The sequence below is a fragment of the Limulus polyphemus genome, unplaced genomic scaffold (genome assembly GCF_000517525.1).
Source record: "Limulus polyphemus unplaced genomic scaffold, Limulus_polyphemus-2.1.2 Scaffold1013, whole genome shotgun sequence".
In the NCBI taxonomy this organism is placed as follows: Eukaryota; Metazoa; Arthropoda; class Merostomata; order Xiphosura; family Limulidae; genus Limulus; species Limulus polyphemus.
In genome coordinates this window covers 77,408-98,820 of record NW_013666623.1, presented here as the reverse complement: position 1 = coordinate 98,820, position 21,413 = coordinate 77,408, and the positions used below count along the sequence as shown (strand labels likewise).

The window sequence follows — 21,413 nt, the reverse complement described above, 5'->3', positions numbered from 1 at the left end:
GCCCTTGGGCTAACATATAAAAAGACTCTTGTAGGGATGAATGGTTATGTTACCAACAAATAGTTTAACATAAACCATCGTAAGTACCTCGGTTTATAGTTACTTAAAATTGCCAAGTAATACCACTGGCACTTTCTGGCAGTATGTAAGTATATTGCACTAAAGCTATATCGGAACATTAAAAAAAACTTCCAACTTGAAGATAAAGTATTTTGGAATTTATGTGACTACAAAACTTCTCAAGCTGCAAGTGCAAGCAAGAAAGACGTCACCCAGCATACCAGAATAGAAACCTTTAGAAAAACCACTACAAAATATATCCCTTTGGACCCTCACCAACAAAAATTCTATAATGTGTTCGTAAAATTTGTCGCAGGTAGACTAGTTTCATTCTCAATTACAGAATCTGGAGAACTCTATTAGATCATGCACAAAAGAATCCGAAACATTTTGCGAGAACTTTCTGGGACTGGCAAGCTTTAGTAAATCTTTTTTTTTCTACAAGCTGAAGAGTGTGACCAGAGTATTCAACTTTTACTATACAGAACATCTTATGGATGTCGTCATAAATAACAGATTGAACGGTACCATCATCGTCTTCTTCAGTTTCTAGTCACTGCTTCATGAAAGCCCATTGTCAGTTGTTGAAAAACCTGGCAAATGGATAACTTTAAACATTTGTTATCAATGATAACATGAGAAATTTTCCCAGTGATGCCAAAGGATGAGATGTGATCTCCTCTTATCGCTGGGCATTATTCTCAGTGTTTGCCTTTGAAGCGACTTCAAGTTATCATTGCTGATTTTAAAGTCAAGTCCTCAACAAAATGTAGTTTAATTACGGTGTAAAACTTAAACTGCCAGGTATTCCGCAAACTTTTCGGGTTAGCTTCAATTGAGTCATGAGTTAAGAAAACACTTTTAAGCGCTTGTCGTTCAACAACTCAGATGGCAGATGTTAGTGTTAGGGAACTTGGTAGCTAGAATTAAGGCGAATTGGCTCCGACAAGATACTTGGTGATTTGTATTTAGTATCCAGGAATTATAGCAATACCGCTTATTTTTGTTTCGATTTTTGTTGGAGGATTTGTTTATTTCTTTGTTTTGTAATTTCACGTATAAAGCTACTTGAGGGTATATGGCTAGCATTTCCTTATTTAGAAGTGATAGGCTAGAGGGGAGACAGTTAGTCAACACCACACACCGCCAACTCTTGGGCTAATCTTTTACCGACGAAAAGTGGGATTGATCGTCACAATATAATGATAATGTCCCTACGGCTGAAAGGGCGAGTTGTTATAGGAAGATTGTGTGAAAGATACTTTATGTCATGGCAACTGGTTGGCAATCACAATTTAGCAACATATCTGGCCAGTATAGCTTGTTTGAGAAGATGTCCCTCTTTATTTTGGCACAAGATAAGTTCAAATCGTGGGTCTAAAATTGATTCTAAAATATTAATGTCATTCTCATTTAATCATACGACTGTTCAAATACATCTAAAGTGTCATTTTGAGCTTCTTCAATTGACAAGAGATTTCACTTTAGACTTTAATCAGGCTTAGCTAGCCTCGTGTTGCAAGGACTATATATGCAGTTAAAGGATACTTCTCAATTTAAGCTAAGTCAATGACATCTTGGAAAGGTCTAAGAATGATACCTAGCTCTTTGAAATAATAACGTTCAAAGACAATCAGCTGTAACGTATCCATTTTGGCTAACCTTTCTAATGCAGTATTCAAAATAGATCTCAAAGTCATGAGCTGGGAATTTCATCTGATCAGATTGGCTTCTTGCAATTGGTTTACTCATTCTTGCTCCAAAGTATTCACAGCATGGGTTGATCTATGCGCAAAGAATACGAGCCGCTAAACCTAAAGCTACGAAATTATTTATTTTGACACACAAAAGAGATATAAATCCAGTATATTAATATCCTTCTGCTACGAATGTTTATAATAAATTGAGCTAAAACCTCATTCCTAGAATCAAACTCAAAACAACAAATTGTTCAAAGATAAATAACATGGCTTGGTGTGTTAATAATAAACTTACTAGACCAATAAATTGTGTTACCTCAAAAGTTTTATAAAACCCAACATCTATAAGTTGCATAATAAAAGTTAGGTTGGATTTACAGCGTCTCGAATAACCACACATAAATTCTTTGTTCCAATTCTTTCTTTTAAGAAACACATAAAAAGGCTCGTAAAGTTTTATGAAGTGTTAACCTCTACTTCTCTTTTTAAAAACTTGTAATTACTGTCTAGATAGATATAAAGTTGGTTAACTTCCTAAACCAGCGTACTCTGATGCTTACTTAAGAACAGTTAAAGAGAAACTTTGTTGTACTTTAGTTTTAATCATCCTTTTGATAGAGACCAGTGTCAGAACAGAAGGACATGGAGGTTAAATGGACAGAACTTGGAAGCGAGGAAATGGGTAAGAATAATGACTCTGATTTGTTATCATTGAATAGTCAAAGTCCCTGGAATAGCAGTTTTGTGCATATGATCGCCATTTACCAACAATAACGCATAATAAAGAATATCTCAAACAAATGTCATATTCAGTCGAGAGTAGACCACAAAATCCTCATGACAGTATCGGATATCATATATTTTTTGTAAATATTAATAAACCTGTTTCCAAAACACATTACGTAACATGCCACACTTTCTAAATCTTCCTTTAAAATGTCCTTGTCTGACGAGGCAGTTTTATTTTATAAATCTGTTAAACAAGCTAATAAATTATCTTCGAAGGTAAAGAAAAACGTTTCAAAAAAAGGAAGTAAATGTAGGGATGGCTAATATCAATCCTTTAAAAACAATGCAATAAGATGGTAGGGATGGCGTTTGCATCGTCCCTATATAATAGCACAGGCACACAGTGTAGTAGAGTGTTAACAGACAAAAAATAGGATAAATTAAACTCGATTGTGATTGAATAGTTATATACATTGCTATATGCTAAGTCTCGTCTGTGCTATTATGTAGGAATGATGCAAATGTCATCCCTACTATCTTCTTTGCATTGTTTTTGAAGGATTGATATTAGCCATCCCTACGTTTACTTCCTTTTATTGAAAAGTTTTTTCTTTATTTGTTTGCTTGTTTTATAATGCAGTGTTCTAAATACAATGAAATTCCAACTGTAATATTTATTGTTTATCTATTATTGGGTGGTAATTCCTGTTTCACCCTACACTTAAGCTTTTTAAAGAAATACCAAATTTCTGTAAGAAAGCTAACTTCAATGAGTAATGATAACATTATTTTTCACTAGAATTATGATTCTTAAATTACTACTAGTTATTAACAATACTTATAAAAGAAGATATTCTGTTTGAAACTATGTCACCTCAGTAAAATTGGTTGACACTATTGTTTTGATTTTTGAGTTATCATGTAAACAAAAAGAAGCAGAAGAAAGAAGAAACAACAAATTCAAACCTTTTGCTATGATATTTACAGACACTAACTTGGACTTAGTAATTACATAGATATTGTTATAAAAGGAAACACTGTATAGTATTGTAATGTTCTGATGACGTATTGAGGAGACATTAAAAATACCATTTCGATGAACAATCCAATCCATCCCTACACAGGCAGTGCTAGCGCCTGCGTGATAAATATGCAATTTGTTATACGGTGTTATTTTCAAACTATGTCTAAAAAATCAAACCCCTTATTCCATGTTATTTAAAAGCGCTTCCAAGAAAAGCCAAAGCTGCTATATACTGCTGTATGAAGACCGTGTTTCAGAGATACCAAGTTACTATGTCCTTTTATTTTACAAAAACATCCTAGTAAAATCAAAGCTCAACCTGAAATCATTTTCTTTTTAAACCACATTCTAGAAAAACCAAACCTATTTATATCTTGCTATTCTTAAACGTCAGTGAATGCAAACTAACAAAGTTATTTCTTATTTTATATGATCGCCTGCTCTGTGAATTGTATTTGTAATATTCTTATTGCAAAATCACACGCAAAAGAATCCACTCTTGACATATGTCCCAGTATCAAACCAAGAACCAAGTAGCTCACGATAACCTCTTTTTTAAACATTATATGTCAGAATAGATTATCGTTTTAAAAACCGATTTAAAATACATTTCTTTATCTAATCTAAACCAGCTCATTTTCGAATATCAACTACAAACTTAGTCTAAATAATTTACCATTTAAGAAACACCTGCAAAAAAAGTTAAGTATATCATACACTTATAATTGTTTCATGATCTAAATCCTATGCTGAAAGTGTATGTAAATGTAAAAGTGATTTAGTTTTCTTAAGAAACGTCGCTTTATCAGTTGTCTTAAATTCCAGATATTTTAATATATATTTTGCAGTAATCTATCATACTCATGTTCAACTTAATTATTCTAAATCGGTATGTTTCGATTAACTTATTTAATATGAACTGTTAACTAGATCTTAACTTTTCTTACATTAGATTTGAGTCGATTCCGTCCTGTTTATTCACCAAAGGATTTTTTGGACGTTTTAGTTAACCTAAGGAACCCCAATCTCTCCAGCAATGAACAGGGGTAAGTTAGAGTCGTGATTACAGACCAATTTGGTTCTATTTCATCAGTAAAAGGATTGTTTGTTTGGAATTAAGCACAGAGCTACACAATGGGCTATCTGTGCTCTGCCCACCGCGGGTATCGAAACTCGGTTTCTAGCGTTGTAAGTCTGCAGACATACCGCTGTGCCACTGGGGGGCCAGCAAAAGGAACACTAATTGCAGATATTGAACTCGGTAAGCTACATTTACAGCACTTTTTTTAATTACAAGAACACCAGTTACACTAGCAGCGAATAAAGGTAAGCTAGACTAGCGGCTTTTAAATAAAATATCTGTACTTAGCTAGCAAATCACAGAAACAACAATCTCTCCAGCAGTGAACAAAAGTAACTTAGGCTTATGGATACAGAACGTTCTGCGTTTTTGTTTTTCCTTACAGGAACATCCACTCCACAAGCATCGAACGTGGGTAAATTAATTATTTTGTTATCCAAAAACAAACAACTAACATTAATTCAATTAATATTTTTATATGAACAAATAATTTATCAAATATCACAAAAAGTCACTTTCACGAATCTTAAAACGTTCATAAGTAAATACAGGTGAATTTTATTATCTAACTACGAGACGGTAACGTATTAATTTGGTTTATTTTTCATTTAAAGTAAGTATGTTTTAAAAGATGGAGTTAGACCATAGCAACTTTCCTTTCTTATTGTCGACCTAATTGCAATAATAATAAAAGGTGATAAAGCTCCGCATTTTAACTCCTCAGCTGGCTATGTTAATTGTATTACTGTGTTTCGCAAAAAAGAAAAACAGTAGATGATCATAGATTTTTCCATTGTTAAAAGTAACTTCTCGACACTGGACTTTTCGTTTTGGAAGTGTGAAATTAAGATCTAGAGTTCCCCCCGGGCAAATTATCTTCACAATTACAGGAGATTCATGAGGGTTTGATTGTCAGGTGGAGTGGTGGTGAAATTAATGAAGGCTGTGAAGTATAAAGAAAGGGGAGCAGCACACTGTTTTTTACGGATTACGTACACTCACAGAGCATTCGCTTGCTGAGACCTGTTTGTAGGTCTTAGTCATCCTCTAACACTGACTACACTACACAGTATTAACTGTGTGCAAGACACAAAATAGACACATTTTTTTAACACAAACTTCGACATAACTGGCCATACATTTACTTTAGAAAACAGAATGCTGTCACACTTCCAAATTATACAAATATCTTTATTCCCATGTAGACGTCGAGCCAATAGTCATAAAAGGCCACTTTCCTGTTAACTAAGGCCCAACAAGCCAATGTAAATACAGAAATAGTCTAGATTTGTCGAAAACTTGAAAAGTATGACATTTTCAAGATACTTGTTGAATTTGGTTAATAGTTAACAGACAGCTAGAATCTAGGAATATACATGAATGTTGTTTGCAATTAATTTCCATAAGGGTAGATATAATACTAAGAAAATATTACAAAAGGAAGGGGCGCTGGTTTACCCTGCAATAAAGCTCTGAATTTCGGAGCATTATAAGATCAATCCCTTAGCGTGGTTGTAGGGTGCTACTGACTGGCTGCCTCCCCTCCGATCAGTAGTTCAAAATTAGGGACAGCGGCAGATAGTCTTAGTATCTTTACCATAAATACAAATACAGAAGTACGGACACTAAAGCAATTACCAACCATATGCATGAAGAATGTGAGACTCCTGTAACGACAGAGAAAAATTAAATATTCAATGTAGAATGTAATGAACGTCACTTATAAATAAAAGAAACGATTTAAAAAAAAAAGATGTAAATGCTGGAAAGCTATCTTAATCATGTAGTATGTTTTACGTTACTATTTATAAAAGCTGTAGTATAAAATATTATTGTTTTATATACTCTGTTGTAAACGGTCTTATTAAATTCAATGTCTAGGTTTAACTCGTTAGCTGCAATTATTTCAGTACTCTTGGAATGTTCTATTTTGATTCGCATGCAAATAAGTTTTCAACAAAAATGTACTCATGTTTTGTTATTATAAAAGGGCGCTTTAAAATGTAACTCCCAGTTTTTTCATTTTCCTATTCTACCAGGGCTGCTACTTTGTGGGGAGAAATTAAAATACCTCTCAAGGTGAATAATCTTCGAAATTTAGTAAGTACCTTAATACTTTTACAAAATAACTTTTGTTCAGAATGTGACAAGTAAACAAATATTAGTATGGTTTAAATATAGCACACTTAATTTAACCCGACGTTTTAAGACCTTAAAATTTCAACAAAAAATATTAAAAACTTTATTGATTTCCATTATTACATATCTATGCCATTAAGCTTCCTATTTCGTTCGTTTTCTTTCACTTTTTATGTGGTTTTCTTTTCAATCAATGGCAAATTGGACCACCGAGAAATGACCGCCGGTTCGCCTATCACATTACAAAAAACAAAGAAATTGTAAAGCAATCAAAATTTCAAAGTAACACTTATTCAATTTGTCGTGTAGACTTTAGTGAACGTGATAAGTAACATTAATTTCTAAGACGACTGTAAACTCAATAACAGAGGTCATCGCTTCTTTCATTAGAAAATCCGTATCTGACGAAGTAAGAGAAGCTGGCATGTCTTTAGTGCAACTGGAATCCACGAAAGATATTTCTGTGAAGCACCAGTGTTCTATAATTTTAAGATATATAAAGAGTGGAATTCATGAAACAATAATAACACTGATCAATGGTACCGAGTCGACAAGTCTTTGAATTTTTGCAGAATGTTTTTAATACTAACTTGTATGTGAGACATTGTATTACCACTGCCACAGATCGTAAAGCTGACATGCAAGATCAATATAATGCTTTTTCTGAATGATTCAACAAAGCTTCCACTGGCCAGATTCATGTCCGCTATTATACAGGTCTTGCATGCAACGTCACGAAACCTTATGTTTTATTCAACGCCGTCATATTGGACGCTACACATTATCGTCTAACAATCAACAGCAATCCGTATCATTTCAAGACTCAGTAATGTTTTACATGTCATAAATGGCAAAAAACATCGTCTTTAACAAGAAATACGGATTCGAAATTCAGTTTCTCGATATCTACTTTCCTTATGTATATCACTAAGATTTACAACGTCAGATAACACGATATTAGAAGAAAATTCGTCATATTTATCCAAAGACAAATATAAGTGCTTAACATTCAATATAGTGGTGTAACGAAATAGTATTTTATTGTTCCAAAAATGAAGGGCAATACAGTAACGATTAAGGGACAATATATATTTGTTGCATCTATCACTGTTAAACTGCGTAGTGCTCTCTTGTGAGTACCTTACTCAATATTCATTGATAATATATTAGAGAAACAAACTATGAAGTCGGGGAAAAGTTATTTCTAACAGTTTTTCATTATTGCTGATAATTTAATTTTTCTGTGGCGCCTTTTTTAGAAAAAAACAAACAAAGATTTATATCAAATGTAAAATAGTCTTTGTTTATAAAGTAAATAAAAGTAACGCTGAGTTTACCAAGCTCCTGATTGTCATTTCTACACTTTCTTGATAAAACTGATAATAGAAACAGCCCTAAATGTATTAAAAAACTATTTCCAGAAATATTCCAAGTCTAGAATTGTCAGATGACCCTAGAATGGCCAAACTTCGTAAAGATAGATTAAACGAACGAAGAAACTACTGTTTGAAGAACTACGTTGCAATGAGATTTATTAAAAGTCTCATAGAGCTAAACAACTGACTTTATGTGACTTTTTGTCGTTGGTGTAAGAACTTTATAGCTCCATTCTGAAGTTAGTGCTCTCTGATGCAAAAAAAAAGCGCCAATTTTTTAAGCTTCTCTTATAAGCCTGATGAATTACATTGCTGTCTTCTTTAGAGGACCATAAATCAGGACAGATATTTGAAGTGAAACCATTAAAGATGCTAAATATAGAAAAACTTCAAGCCATTGGCAAAACGAGCTTACAAGTATCTTCTAACATTTTCATTAACTCAACTTGCATGTAAAAGAACTTTCTAATTACTGAAGATTATAAAAAAATCGATTTCTGGTAATTTGAGCGAAAGTATCTTAGGAGCCTTTATGTTGGTGGTTGTGACGCTATCATAAACAGTGTTCTACTACAAAAAGAACTATCATTTTAATTTTAAGTAAGTAACACAGTCACTATGTTGTACTTAAATAGAAAAAAACATAGTAGAAATAATTATAGCAATTTTATGATGCCAACGAAAGCAAAGCTAGAATACAGTGCATAATTCTGTTGCCAGAAATGTGTTAAAGTATGGGTTTTAAAATTTTTAAATCTTACTTCCAACAGAGTATTTTTTGTCAGGACGGCATGGCCAAGTGGTTAGGGCGCTCGACTCGCAATCTGCAGGTCGTGGGTTCGAATCCCCGTCACACCAATCATGCTCCCCCGGTGTCCGGACTAGGATTACACACCACGGAAATCGAAACCCGATTTCTAGCGTTGAAAGTCCACTGACACGCCGCGGTGCCACTGTGGAACTATAATCATTGGACAGCACGTGAGATATCGTATGAGTTAGTAGGAACTTTATGTTTGATACCCACACAAAATGTTACTTAAGTACATATTTGATTTTTGAAAGTTTAGGTTTACATAAAACAATCTATACTTGAATAATGATGGGGAAATACTTCATCCAATACAGTGTTGTCATTGGACCTAGTGACGGCCCTCTATAATTCCTGTTAGGGTCGGATGTGGCTTAGTGTTGGGCTTCGTATCTAGTACTATCCATTGCAAAGGGAAAGAAATGTATTTGGGCAATAGATCTGTCACCCCTTCGAGCAGTATTAGTGTTAAGGTTTTGTATGTGAATTTATTCGTTTGTTTATAGACACTAAGAGTACCGTTACCATCACTTTGTTGAGTTTTAATACTTGTCCCCGATATCCAGGTTTGAAAAGCATGGTTAGATGTAATGTCTTTTACTAGATAAATCGATCGTTTTGTCATTTTTTGATCATACCATTCGGCTCAAAGTATCTTTTGAACTAGAAGTGTTCGGTGGATATCACTGTGGTGGAATTGGTTTAAACTCTCAGTCATTGAGACGCCTTACATGGTCATCAGATTCCTTTAGAACTCTACGTACCCACCCTCTTACATAAGTAATTTACGCAGGTCACTTAACTGTTTTAATTACCTTAAATACGTAACTTTACATTTTAGAAACTCTGTGTATTCAGGGCCCGGGATGGCCAGGTGATTAGGATGCTTGACTCGCAATCTGAGGGTCGCGGGTTCGATTTTTTTGTGTCTCAGAAACGAATATTATTCAGACAGAGATCCAGTCCAAATCTCTAATAAATTGAGTACACCTCGCTTGGACAAATAAATATATTTCAAGCATTAACAAGAGGGAATCCTTAATGGCTGCAGCGTAATGGCAGGATTAGCGTAAATTAATCTATGAGACTTTGGGCTGGTCACATATATCAATCAAAACCTTCTGAGTCCAAAACTGTAATTAGATTTCAAATCGGTCAAGAGATGATGGAGTTATAAGCTAAAACAAAACAAAACTCAGAGCAATTCTTTGAGTTGTTATGCCGCAGCTAAAACGGTTTAAGGTGGGAAGAGTCTTGTATATTTATAATTTTCTGACCCATTAAAGCTCAAGGTCAGTAAACTTTGAGTGTTAATAACTGATTTCGTCAAAACATTTTATGGACGAAAGTTTAATTTACCTTCTTTACTAAATACTACCTATATGAAAACTAAATCTAGGAATTCTACTATATGCGAAGCCCTCTAGTGGCACAGCAGAAAGTCTGCGGACTTATATATATAACGCTAAAAACCGGGTTTCGATACACGTGGTGGACACAGCACAAATAACCCATTGTTTAGCTTTACACTTAACTACAAACAAACAAACTAAATGTGAAGCTTCAGCCTTTGATATTCCACAGGTATAAGTTTCTTTTTTTTTGTTTTGTCTAAAAGTCAACTCATTATAGTTCTTTTAGGTCCCTGACATGTTTGATTTTGATATATGAATTTGATTTAGGCAACTGTTTTATAACTAACAAATTGAAATGCAGTATCATCAAAATATTTCTTGATAAGTTTCTTATTTATAGCATATCGTGAACTTATTCTGCATAAATTTTCATTTTAAAACTCAGTATGTGAACATAAAGAAATATGTTATTGCAAACTGTGAAGTTTCGACATATTTATATCAATATGCTGTTTAAAAAGGCATAAAAGCTACTAGAATGTTTTAGTTCGGTATCTTGTGTTCGATATTTATACATGTTTAAAATACTTTTATAGATAAAACCATTGAGAAAGACTGGCTAAAATATTCTGGACCCTCAGAGAAAGAAAGTGGCAGACGATTTTATGGATTATAGAACTAATAGTGTATGCGTTTTTTAATAAAATATTCTACAGCAAAATATTTAGAGAAAGACTTACGCTAAAGTGAAGTTTTATTTTATAGTTGATATTTTAAATTTTATAAGAAAGTCATATATCATTATCGCTCACCAGATGGCAATAAAATAGCCTCTTAAAAAAACGATCGGAACCCGCTCTTAAAAACAAAGATAAGACTTCCAAATGATATTTATTGTGCATATTTTGCAAGCGAGGTCTTAGTATACTGTATGTAAAAATATTTCAATATGATTTTTTGTTGCGGTGAGAGAAATATACCTACAATATCTTCCATTGCGTAATATATATAATATTAAGAAAACAAAAGGTAAACTATTTTAGAAATGGCATTAAAATAAACACCAGTTAATTTATCATATTTGATACTCAACATGCCTTGATAACAGACAATGTTGAAAGAAAATGAAATTAACAGCTCAAACATTTTCTGAAATATGCAAGTTTAAAACTGTTTTTCAAGATTTTGGGTGTGTGTTTTTCTTATACTAAAGCCACATAGGCTATCTGCTGTGTCCACCGAGGGGAATCGAACCCCTGATTTTAGCGTTGTAAATCCGCATATTTACCGCTGTCCCAGCTGGGGACTCGAGGTTTTGGAATTTCTACTTAAAATCACTATGTTTTATTTGACCAAGAACACAATTGGTTGATTAATTTAATTTCACTCCATATTGATTTAGTTTGTTTGTTTGTTTTTGCATTTCGCGCAAAGCTACACGAGGGCTATCTGCGCTAGCCGTCCCTAATTTAGCAGTGTAAGACTAGAGGGAAGGCAGCTAGTCATCACCACCCACCACCAACTCTTGGGCTACTCTTTTACCAACGAATAGTGGGATTGACCGTCACATTATAATGCCCCCACGGCTGAAAGGGCAAGCATGTTTGGTGGGACGGGGGATTCGAACCCGCGACCCTCAGATTGCGAGTCGAGCGTCTTATTCACCTGGCCATGCCGCCATATTGATTTAGAAAAACGTAGGTTTTATCCACTCAATTGTCACAGTTTCTAGAAACTGGGCAACCAACTCCTAATGCATGTTAATGCTTGGGCTGATTTTAGCTCTCTCATAACTGAAAATATTCCTAAAACAACAATATCCGTCAGTAAATATACTGCAGGAAAATCAGCCGTGTTTAATAATTTCTCAGGTAACCTATGGTGAGGCTACAGCTCGTATATACCTTAAAACGCTTAGGCTGTTTCATTGTTGTATTTCGGCACAAAGCTACACAAAGACTATCTGCTTATAGACGTCCATAATAATTTATTGATAGAATAGATGGAAAGCAGCTAGTAAACAACACCCACCGCCAACACTTAGGCCACTATTGTCAGACTGAACAATGAGATTTGACCTCACTGTTTTATCGCACTCACGGTTCCGAAGTGCGGAGCGTGCATTTGCGGTAATGGAAAGCGAACCCTGAACTTCACAGTCAGGACACGCTAAATACTAGGCTACGCCCAGCATATGCTGTTTAATATATAAATTAGTTTGTGAACAGAAAGTGCTTTGTGCACGTGATGTGATCTTTAACTTATATTATAATATAATGTTCGCTCATTAATAAGCAGTTCCATTACCTACGTAAGTAAACGATCGTGTAATCTCATTATTAAGCAGTTCCATTGCCTACGTAAGTAAACGATCGTGTAATCTCATTATTATACAAGAAACATTTAATCCTAAAGTATATGTTTCTTCACAAAGTTTAAAAAATAATTTAGTTAAACTAATTGGTCATTAGGTAAATGAGCAGAGTCGAGCTGGATGTTTTGTCTTCCCTTGATACTTTTAAATTCATCCTTTCGCTCACTCTCTTTCGTCACAAACGTCTTGTCCATTCCATACAGGATCATGTCAAAAAGAGACTCTGGATAAGGTATACTTTCTTCCCTTAAGCATTAACTCTAAAACGTGACTTGAAATTTCGTGTTTTTATAATAAATATATATGAGTAATTTCCCATCAAAATTAGCCATTCGTCCAGAGGAAGAGGGAAGGCTACATTCTGCCCAATTTATACTGTTTTCAGCTCTTGATTCCGTGCCGTTGCTGTTTTGTTATTCTTTAGACTTCAGACCAGAGGCTGTTATATTAATTGGGCTAAACGAGGGTTCATAGATTAGGATTTATCTTAAATAAACCACCTTTAATTTTCCTGGTTGTTAATCTTATTAGATGTTCGTACAAGTTAATACCCTCACGACATGTGTGTGTGTGTTAGTATTAACTTTGTACTTGATATTCTCACGACATGTCTATGTTAGTGTTAGCTTTGTATCTGATACCCTCACATGTCTATGTTAGTGTTAGCTTTGTATCTGATACCCTCACGACATGTCTATGTTAGTGTTAGCTTTGTATCTGATACCCTCACGACATGTGTGTGTTAGTATTAACTTTGTAACTGATACCCTCACGACATGTTGTGAGTGTTAGTATTAACTTTGTATCTGATACTGTCACGAGATGTTGTGTGCGTTAGTTTTAACTTTGTATCTGATACCCTAATGTCGTATTGTGTGAATTAGTTCGAACTTTGTATCTGATACACATATGCAGACGAATCCAAAATTTAGGATGTTTCAACTATTAATAGTGAATTTAAGATATATTAAATAGTAAAATTTAAAGAAAGCTGAAACACTGTTATTGGGCTCAAACAATAGTTATTGATAACCTGAATGGACCTTTTAAACACATCGGCTAAACGAACAAGTAAGAGACACCCAGAGCTCAGATACAGTAGTCCCTAACTATGAACGCGCCGCTACAAGAGCTTTGCCATTTTATAACGCGTCCACAGTTAAGAGTGCGGATAATGTTTAGCAATACCTCTTCTCGAACCCTAGACCTTTTTTTCAAAATCCTATTGTACTTTAAGGAATTCAGAATAATAGAAAACTTAAAAAATTCATGGCTAAATTGGTAATGCAAACTGTACGTAACATAAACTTTGCTTTATATTTTTATCAGTTTGTTTCTAAAATGCGAATCAATAAAATTAAGAGAATAACGGGTGTGCGTGCATGGTAAGCTTTACAAACTTTATTAAACAATGTGAAAATGAAATTAAGAATAGGGAAGTACGGACGACTCACCATAGACTATATACTGTGGAAGCTTTGGTGTATCGTGTGCATGATGATGGTTTCATTAAAATTCTCGTATTATATACAGAAAATGTACAAATTCCGTTTTGTAGTAGTATCCATATATGATTGATAGAAACAGAGAAAACTGTATTAGTACATCAAAAACGTGGACTTCAAGTTTTCATAAAACACAGTTACATGTACTGGAATGGAAATGACTCTAATCCCACAACACCTGGGTTTATTACCAGTGTAGAAAGGCCAGGGAAACCATGATAAGTACTGAACAATATTAGAAGATGTATACGAGTTAAATGGTTTGTTTTGTTCTGAAATCGCTACATGCGTTAGCCGTCCCAAATTTAGCAGTGAAAAATTAGAAGGAGGGCAGCTAGTCATCAACACCCACCGCCAACTCTTGGGCTACTCTTTTATCAACGAATAGTGGGATTGATCGTCACATTATAACTTCTCCACGGCTAAAAAGGGGCGAGCATGTTTGGAGGGACGGGGATTCGAACCCGCGACCCTCAGATTGCGAGTCAAGCACCCTAACCACCTGGCCACGATATACTAGTTAAAAAGCAAAATCCTGGGTGAGAAGACACACCTACGTTCTCTTCACTTTAAACAATTCATTGTCAATAACCTTGCGAGGTAAAATTTGCTACTTTTAACAGTCACTGGTGCATTATCTTGAATCACACAGCCTACACTTTGCAAATATATTAGAGATATCATAAAATACATAAGTAGCTCAGCTGGGAATACAATATCCTGATGCAAAATACATGTTAAAGTATTAATAATAATAATAGTGAACATGAAACTGGTAACCTTAGTATATTTTGATTTGTTTGAATTTCGTGCAAAGCTACATGAGAGCTATCTGAACTAGCCGTCCCTAATTAAACAGTGAAAGACTTAGAGGGAAGGCAGCTTGTTATCACCACCCACCACCGATTCTTGGGCTACTTTTTTACCAACAAATACTGGGATTGACTGTAACCTTATAACATCCCCACAACTGAAAGGGACAGCATGTTTGGTGGGAAGGGGATTCGAACCTACAACCCTCAGATTGTAGGTCGAGCACCCTACCCATCTGGCTGTGCCAGGCCTACCTTAATATAAATCATTCAGTTATACTCAATGCATATATCAAAACCATATCAATTGTTCTTGATTTATTTTGCATTCCTGTAAAAAATGGGCATTTATATTTAAACAGTATTAATTATTTTCGTAAAACAATTTCTAGGAAACTTCATGCTATCAATTGTTTTGTACAAGTATACTTAATACATTAAAAACAGTTGTTGTTTTTTGTTTTTTACCTTTTAGAAGTGTATTTTAAAGCCTCAAATTACTGATTTGTTTTCAATCATTCAATACAGGTGGGTCCACATATTGCATAATATTAATTAATTTTATGTTTTTTTATTGTTGCTACACTCAGTGTAAAGAACAGACCAAATTAACTGGGTAAAGTTACTTATTTTTTATAGAAAATACACAGGCAAGCCTAATGGTAATTAGTTGAACCATGTTTCATATTGATGATATTTTTGTTAATTTTGTGTGCCTCATTTTGTTATGGGTCCTGTCAGTTTGATGCATAACAAAAACATTTTTGAAAAATATTTTAAAAACCAATAGCTACATTATTAGTAATTCTACGATTAAGTACATTTTTTGACTTGTTATGACTGTTTGTATAATTATAAGCTTTGAACTGTCAACCGCATGATTTTCAAACTGAAAACTATTATTTAACATTTTGTCTCTGCCACATTTACACATGGATGTTTGTTAACTGAGAAAGGTACTTGCAGTGGTTAAAAGTTTAATAATCTTGTCTAAACAACTGTCATCCACATGATTTTCATACTGAAAAACTATTATTTAACATTTTGTCTCTGCCACATTCATACATGGATGTTTGTTAACTGAGAAAAGTTCTCGCAGTGGTTAAAAGTTTAATAATCTTGTCTAAACAACTGTCATCCACATGATTTTCATACTGAAAAACTATTATTTAACATTTTGTCTCTGCCACATTTACACATGGATGTTTGTTAACCTAGAAAAGTTCTTGCAGTGGTTATAAGTTTAACAATCTTGTCTAAATGTGTAAAAGCATAACCTGCTTGTTTCACATGCAATGAGCTTAAAAGCCTGACTCAGTAATAAACTTTTAGCTATGTAGATAAATTTTATAGTTCAAGTCAATTAACCTTACTAACCATAACTGTATTAATCAAGTTACCAAACCCATGTTTGTATCTATACTTGTAAGCAGCAATGCTTAAGAATTGTGTTGTTTTTAAAACATGCAAATCTTCAGGTAAAAACATTCTCCAAGTTCATCAGCTAACTTCCTGTCTTGTTCAAATCAAAGTGGTTGGTAAATTGATATTTTTTTGTACACGTAAATACATTTACAACTATCAAAAAGTAAAATACAAAATTCACACGCAATAAACTACACGGATATCATCAGTCATTAAATGTTTTAAATACAGCACCATCTGGATAAACAAAAATAAAGTTAGTTTGCCATTTTCTTGCTGCTGCTACAAATGGTTAACATATATCAACAAGTTACTTAGATGTCAAGTCAATCACTCATTCCTGTATGGGTCAAAAAGTTGGTTGTATAAGTATGAACATTATGTAGACTTTATGTACAACAGTACTAAAGTTGATCATATAAACAATGCTAGCTGACATTTATCATAAATTCTTCTCTCTCTTTCTTTGATTTGATGCTTCTGAAACAGTGACGAGCGAGAATCAGTGTACAGAAAGACTTGTAACCAGATGGTTTCATACGGAATCAGTATACCTGACTATACCCTTCCACAATTTCTCAAATGTTTCTCTTAAAACACCGCAGAAAAAATATTTTGAAAAATTACCATTACTTAATTTAATAAATGTGCTGTCATAGAAAAACTGATCAGTCACAATAAAACCATCTGAGCAATTTAATAAGAGCTGCTCCAGTTTTAATTCTAGATTAAATATCAGACATTTAAGAACATTTGTAACAACATATAAATACTTAAAATCAGAGTTTCATTGTTTATAGTGCATTTTAAAGAATAACTTCGTAAGTAAACTAGAAACACCAATATTCAACAGTGGACAATAAATTATCAAAATGGCACCAGGCTTGTTGGACAACTGTAAGTGTTTTTGGCAGTCTTTCACCCTGCCATCATAAGGAGATAAATACTGGCACACAATGTAGAATTACTCAACAATTTAATAAATTACTGTGCACTTTTTGAACAATGTGGATTTTTTCAGTTTATTTAATTTATATACAAGTTCTGTCTTTTACCCTATTTAATAATTTTTGATGTTTTCTATGATACTACATACACTATTATCACCAAATTCTACTCAACTTGAAATATGGTACAGTAACTCTTAAGTACTTTGAATATTGATAAAACGTACAATGGAGGCTAAGTGTTCGATGTAATATTTTAAATTTTTTTCAAGAAGCAAAAACTAAGGCTAAATTGATGTTAAACTCTGTCCTATCCTACTCACAGGTAGGCACTCTGATCAAACAAGTTATCAGGTTTTAAATAGTACAGATCCCTAGCTTTGGCATGGTCATGAAAGAAATTGGCAGGGTCATCCCTCAGCTGAATTTAAATTCATATTCTTACTGACTGAGGGGATGATTTAATTAACTAAATTAGTGGGTCTCAAGTATCAGGGGCCTGTCTTTGGCTTTGTTAGGGTGGTATCTGCAGGAGTTTTTAAATTCTAACAAAATATTTTTAAAGGCACAAATCCATTCCTAACTTTTTTTTGTAGATTTTGCTAAGGTCAAGTTTTTTCAACTGAAATAAATATGCACTGCAACTGAACACCTTACGGTAGAACTGCTTATGATAACTGTCTAGGAAGCACAGACACTCAAATACTAAAAACAAAGTGAAAGTCACAAACATCTAAGTTGAATGAAATATCTGAAAACAGACACACTAACACTTTAATATGTAAAATTAAAAAAAGTATATATTGCTATGTATTGTTTCAAATAAGTTAGGAAATTTATTAGCAATATTAGTATTGTTTTTACTTTCTTAATGATGAAAAAACAGAAAGCTCGATTCGTGTCTAACTTCCATACAGGTTGTACCAACTAGTCAAGATGAAATTAACGCTATAATCTCTCATTCAAAATTGGTGATTTTTCTAATCAACTTGACATGAATTTGCATTTTCTACATTAAGCAACTAGAAAAAAAACACAATTTTACCTACAACTGTTCAGAATTCTCACTCACAGACTACCTGAATGTATCCAAAAATAATGCAAAATGAATAATTCCAAACCAAACCTTGCTTCAGTTTGATTTTTTTCCATAAATTTTTTTTTAAACTATAGACTCAGAATACACTATAAAAACCTATAAAGTATAATGCAATTTTCTGGGTTTATTTATAAGTAATGGTCATTATATCCTATACAAGATATTTAACTGGACCATTGGAGAACTTTAACTTAAAAAAATACAGTGATTTTGGTCGGAAGCATATTCATTAATAACTATTTATAAGTTCATAAGAAAAAAAGAACACCTTTTACATATTTATATGTTAAAACATCTAGTTCTATATTATCTTAAAATTCCACAAAACATGGACAGTAACATTAATGCACAAACTTAAAAACTGCAAGTTTTTTCCTTTCCTACGAGTTTATTTTTTCATTACGAAGTTTTAACTTATAAAATATAAATCTGTTCCAGTTAACGAACACTTAAATTTTAAAAGATAAATTAGTAATTATTTAAACTAAGTTAATATTAACTTAATAACTACCTAACCTGTTTTAACCATGCTATTGTTTATTCACTATAGGCTTGGGAGCATTGCCTCTGCAATCATCAGTATTTCATTATCAAAAACAATGAAAGATTAGGGGGTATAGGCTTACATTATCAGAAATTCATTTATTTGAGTCTAACTAATGATAACAATTAAAATAACTGTAGCTTTCCTACAGGTGATATAATCTATAACATAATTACTTACAAGTTATAATTCTATTGATTTTAATAATAGAATTAATATTCCTATCATTACATTCAAATATTATTTAAATGCATATTATAAAATTCTTCAAACTTATTAACTCAACAGTGAAAACTCAACCTAATTTATGCTAACGACAGAATTAAACTTCAACAAACAAATTTGTATAATATAAAAAGTTACGACTGCAAATTATAATGTATTGACATTAGTGCAACTGAAAGTTTATGGTAGTCAAAAGTTCAAGCTCTAGTTTGCTTTAGTTTTATTTATATATATATTTTTTTTCACTTTCAATTTCACTTAACTAGGCCAAGCCCTAGAATATTAATAATTCTATAATTTATTGTTTTCATTTTACTAATGTCTGAAGAAAAACAGCCATAAAATTAAAATGATATAGATAAAAAACCAAAACAAGTTAAACAAAAAAATAATCGTTAAAATACGCTGTATTTAAAGAAATAATAATATTCGTTCAGCTTTCTACAACAAAATGAAACAAATCATAATTAATATGGAAACAAATTCTAACTTACCAGGTTTTCGTGAAATAACATCGCCATCTACATAAAATCAGTGTTAACTTTATTAACGTATGGTTGAGTATTTAAATAATGAAAACAAACAAGTACCATACGATTGTAACGTAACAGATCAATTAACATTTGTTTAAGAGCGCCCTCTTTTAAAGGAAAAATACAATTATTTTTTGCACCAAAACTGAATTTTGAAAAAGATGTATAAAATAGTACATTCTTAAAAAACAGGGATGGTATATTTAAAATAAATCATATCAAAATTAAAATTCGTTAAAAGTAAGCGGGAAAATCTTCTTTATGTATAACCTTATTTGACCGAATATAATGCGCACTTTTTTCCTCCAAATACCTCCCGAAAAATTGTCTGTCCTTTATATTCGCACACGTTCAGTTTTGTTTGATATTTTACTAGAAGCTACCACCGAAAATCATTAAAGGTTTCAGAAAATGTTGAATGTCTATCGCAATGGATGATGACATGCTGTGGGAATAAGAAGAGGATGAAGCAATGGTTGCGATGACGAAGATTTATGCGAAGATGAATGATTAGCTTAGTGTATTACCACGTATAAACTTTTTTCAATAAATTTTGTAAAATATACACGTAAGAAAATTTCAGTGAAATATTTCCAAAAATGTTTGATACATCGACAGTTTTTTTCCAATTTACTCTTTCAAAATTGGAAGGGAGGGGCGCATTGCATTGGGACAAATATGGTATGCTAGTGTATAGCCAGTCAGAAATGATGGATGTTAAGAAAACTCTGTAAAAATTGCTATAAACTAACTAACTAACAACAATTTTATTCCCATGAAAAATCACATTTTTGTTTCATAATATTTATATAAAACATCGACAGTGAAGATATCATCAGTTCTTTGGAACTGTGAATCAACAATCTTTACCTTCATTTTTTTCTTTGGACGTGCATTTGGAAAAGGCTATGTATTGTTGACTAAACACCATATTCTTTCTTCCATTTGAACATTTATTGACAGTTTAAAACTTTTGAAACATAGCTTTTCGACTTTTGTTTAACGTTATGTATGTGAAGAAACGCAGAACTGCCAGTTTGATTTTCGTGCTGCAATTAAGGATATTTTCATTAATATAATTAGTTGTTTTTAAGTATGCGTTAAAAATGGAACTTATTTGGAGGATCTATTTCAAACATACATATTTAATGTATTGGTTTTTACAATAATAAAAATTATTTTGTAAGTTAAGAACTAATTTCAACAAAACAAGTGAATTCTAAGATAACTTACTGATACGTTGTTGAATGTTTAACAAAAAAACTGTAGGAAAAAGGAATCGTACACTAATTCAGAACGTAATAATAACGGGTCAGTTTTAGTGAAGAGAGACGGAAGGATTTCATGATTTAACTCAAACGAATGGAAGATTATATGAAATGAAAAACGTAAGTAACCTCATTTAATACATTTTCCACTGTTAATAATTTTAAATAATTTTAAAATTAAAATTTACCATGAATTTTAATGAATACTTTTTGCTACCTCCGACCTATTAGTTTTCAAGCTCGCCACAAAGGGCGCTGATGACATCGTGACACGAAAACAGAAACAGCTTATTATTTAAATATATATATATATATATAATGAAACCACCGAGGAGAATCTGTCACATCAGTTTTGAGCACGAATTTTTTTTTTTTTTTGTTGTTGTTTTTTTTTTCTGCCTTAGAG

The 21,413-nt window shown here is 32.9% G+C and overlaps 1 protein-coding gene across 1 annotated transcript in view; it reads left to right on the top strand.

Annotated features, from left to right (window-relative positions):
• The window catches only part of LOC106461698 (TBC1 domain family member 19-like), a 67,548-nt gene that overhangs the window by 7,383 nt on the left and 38,752 nt on the right, over positions 1–21,413 (top strand). The window contains exons 4-6 of the mRNA XM_022388717.1: positions 2,379–2,442; positions 4,466–4,559; positions 6,634–6,694. Of these exons, the coding sequence (XP_022244425.1) occupies positions 2,379–2,442; positions 4,466–4,559; positions 6,634–6,694 (219 nt within the window). The remainder of the gene's footprint in view (positions 1–2,378; positions 2,443–4,465; positions 4,560–6,633; positions 6,695–21,413) is intronic.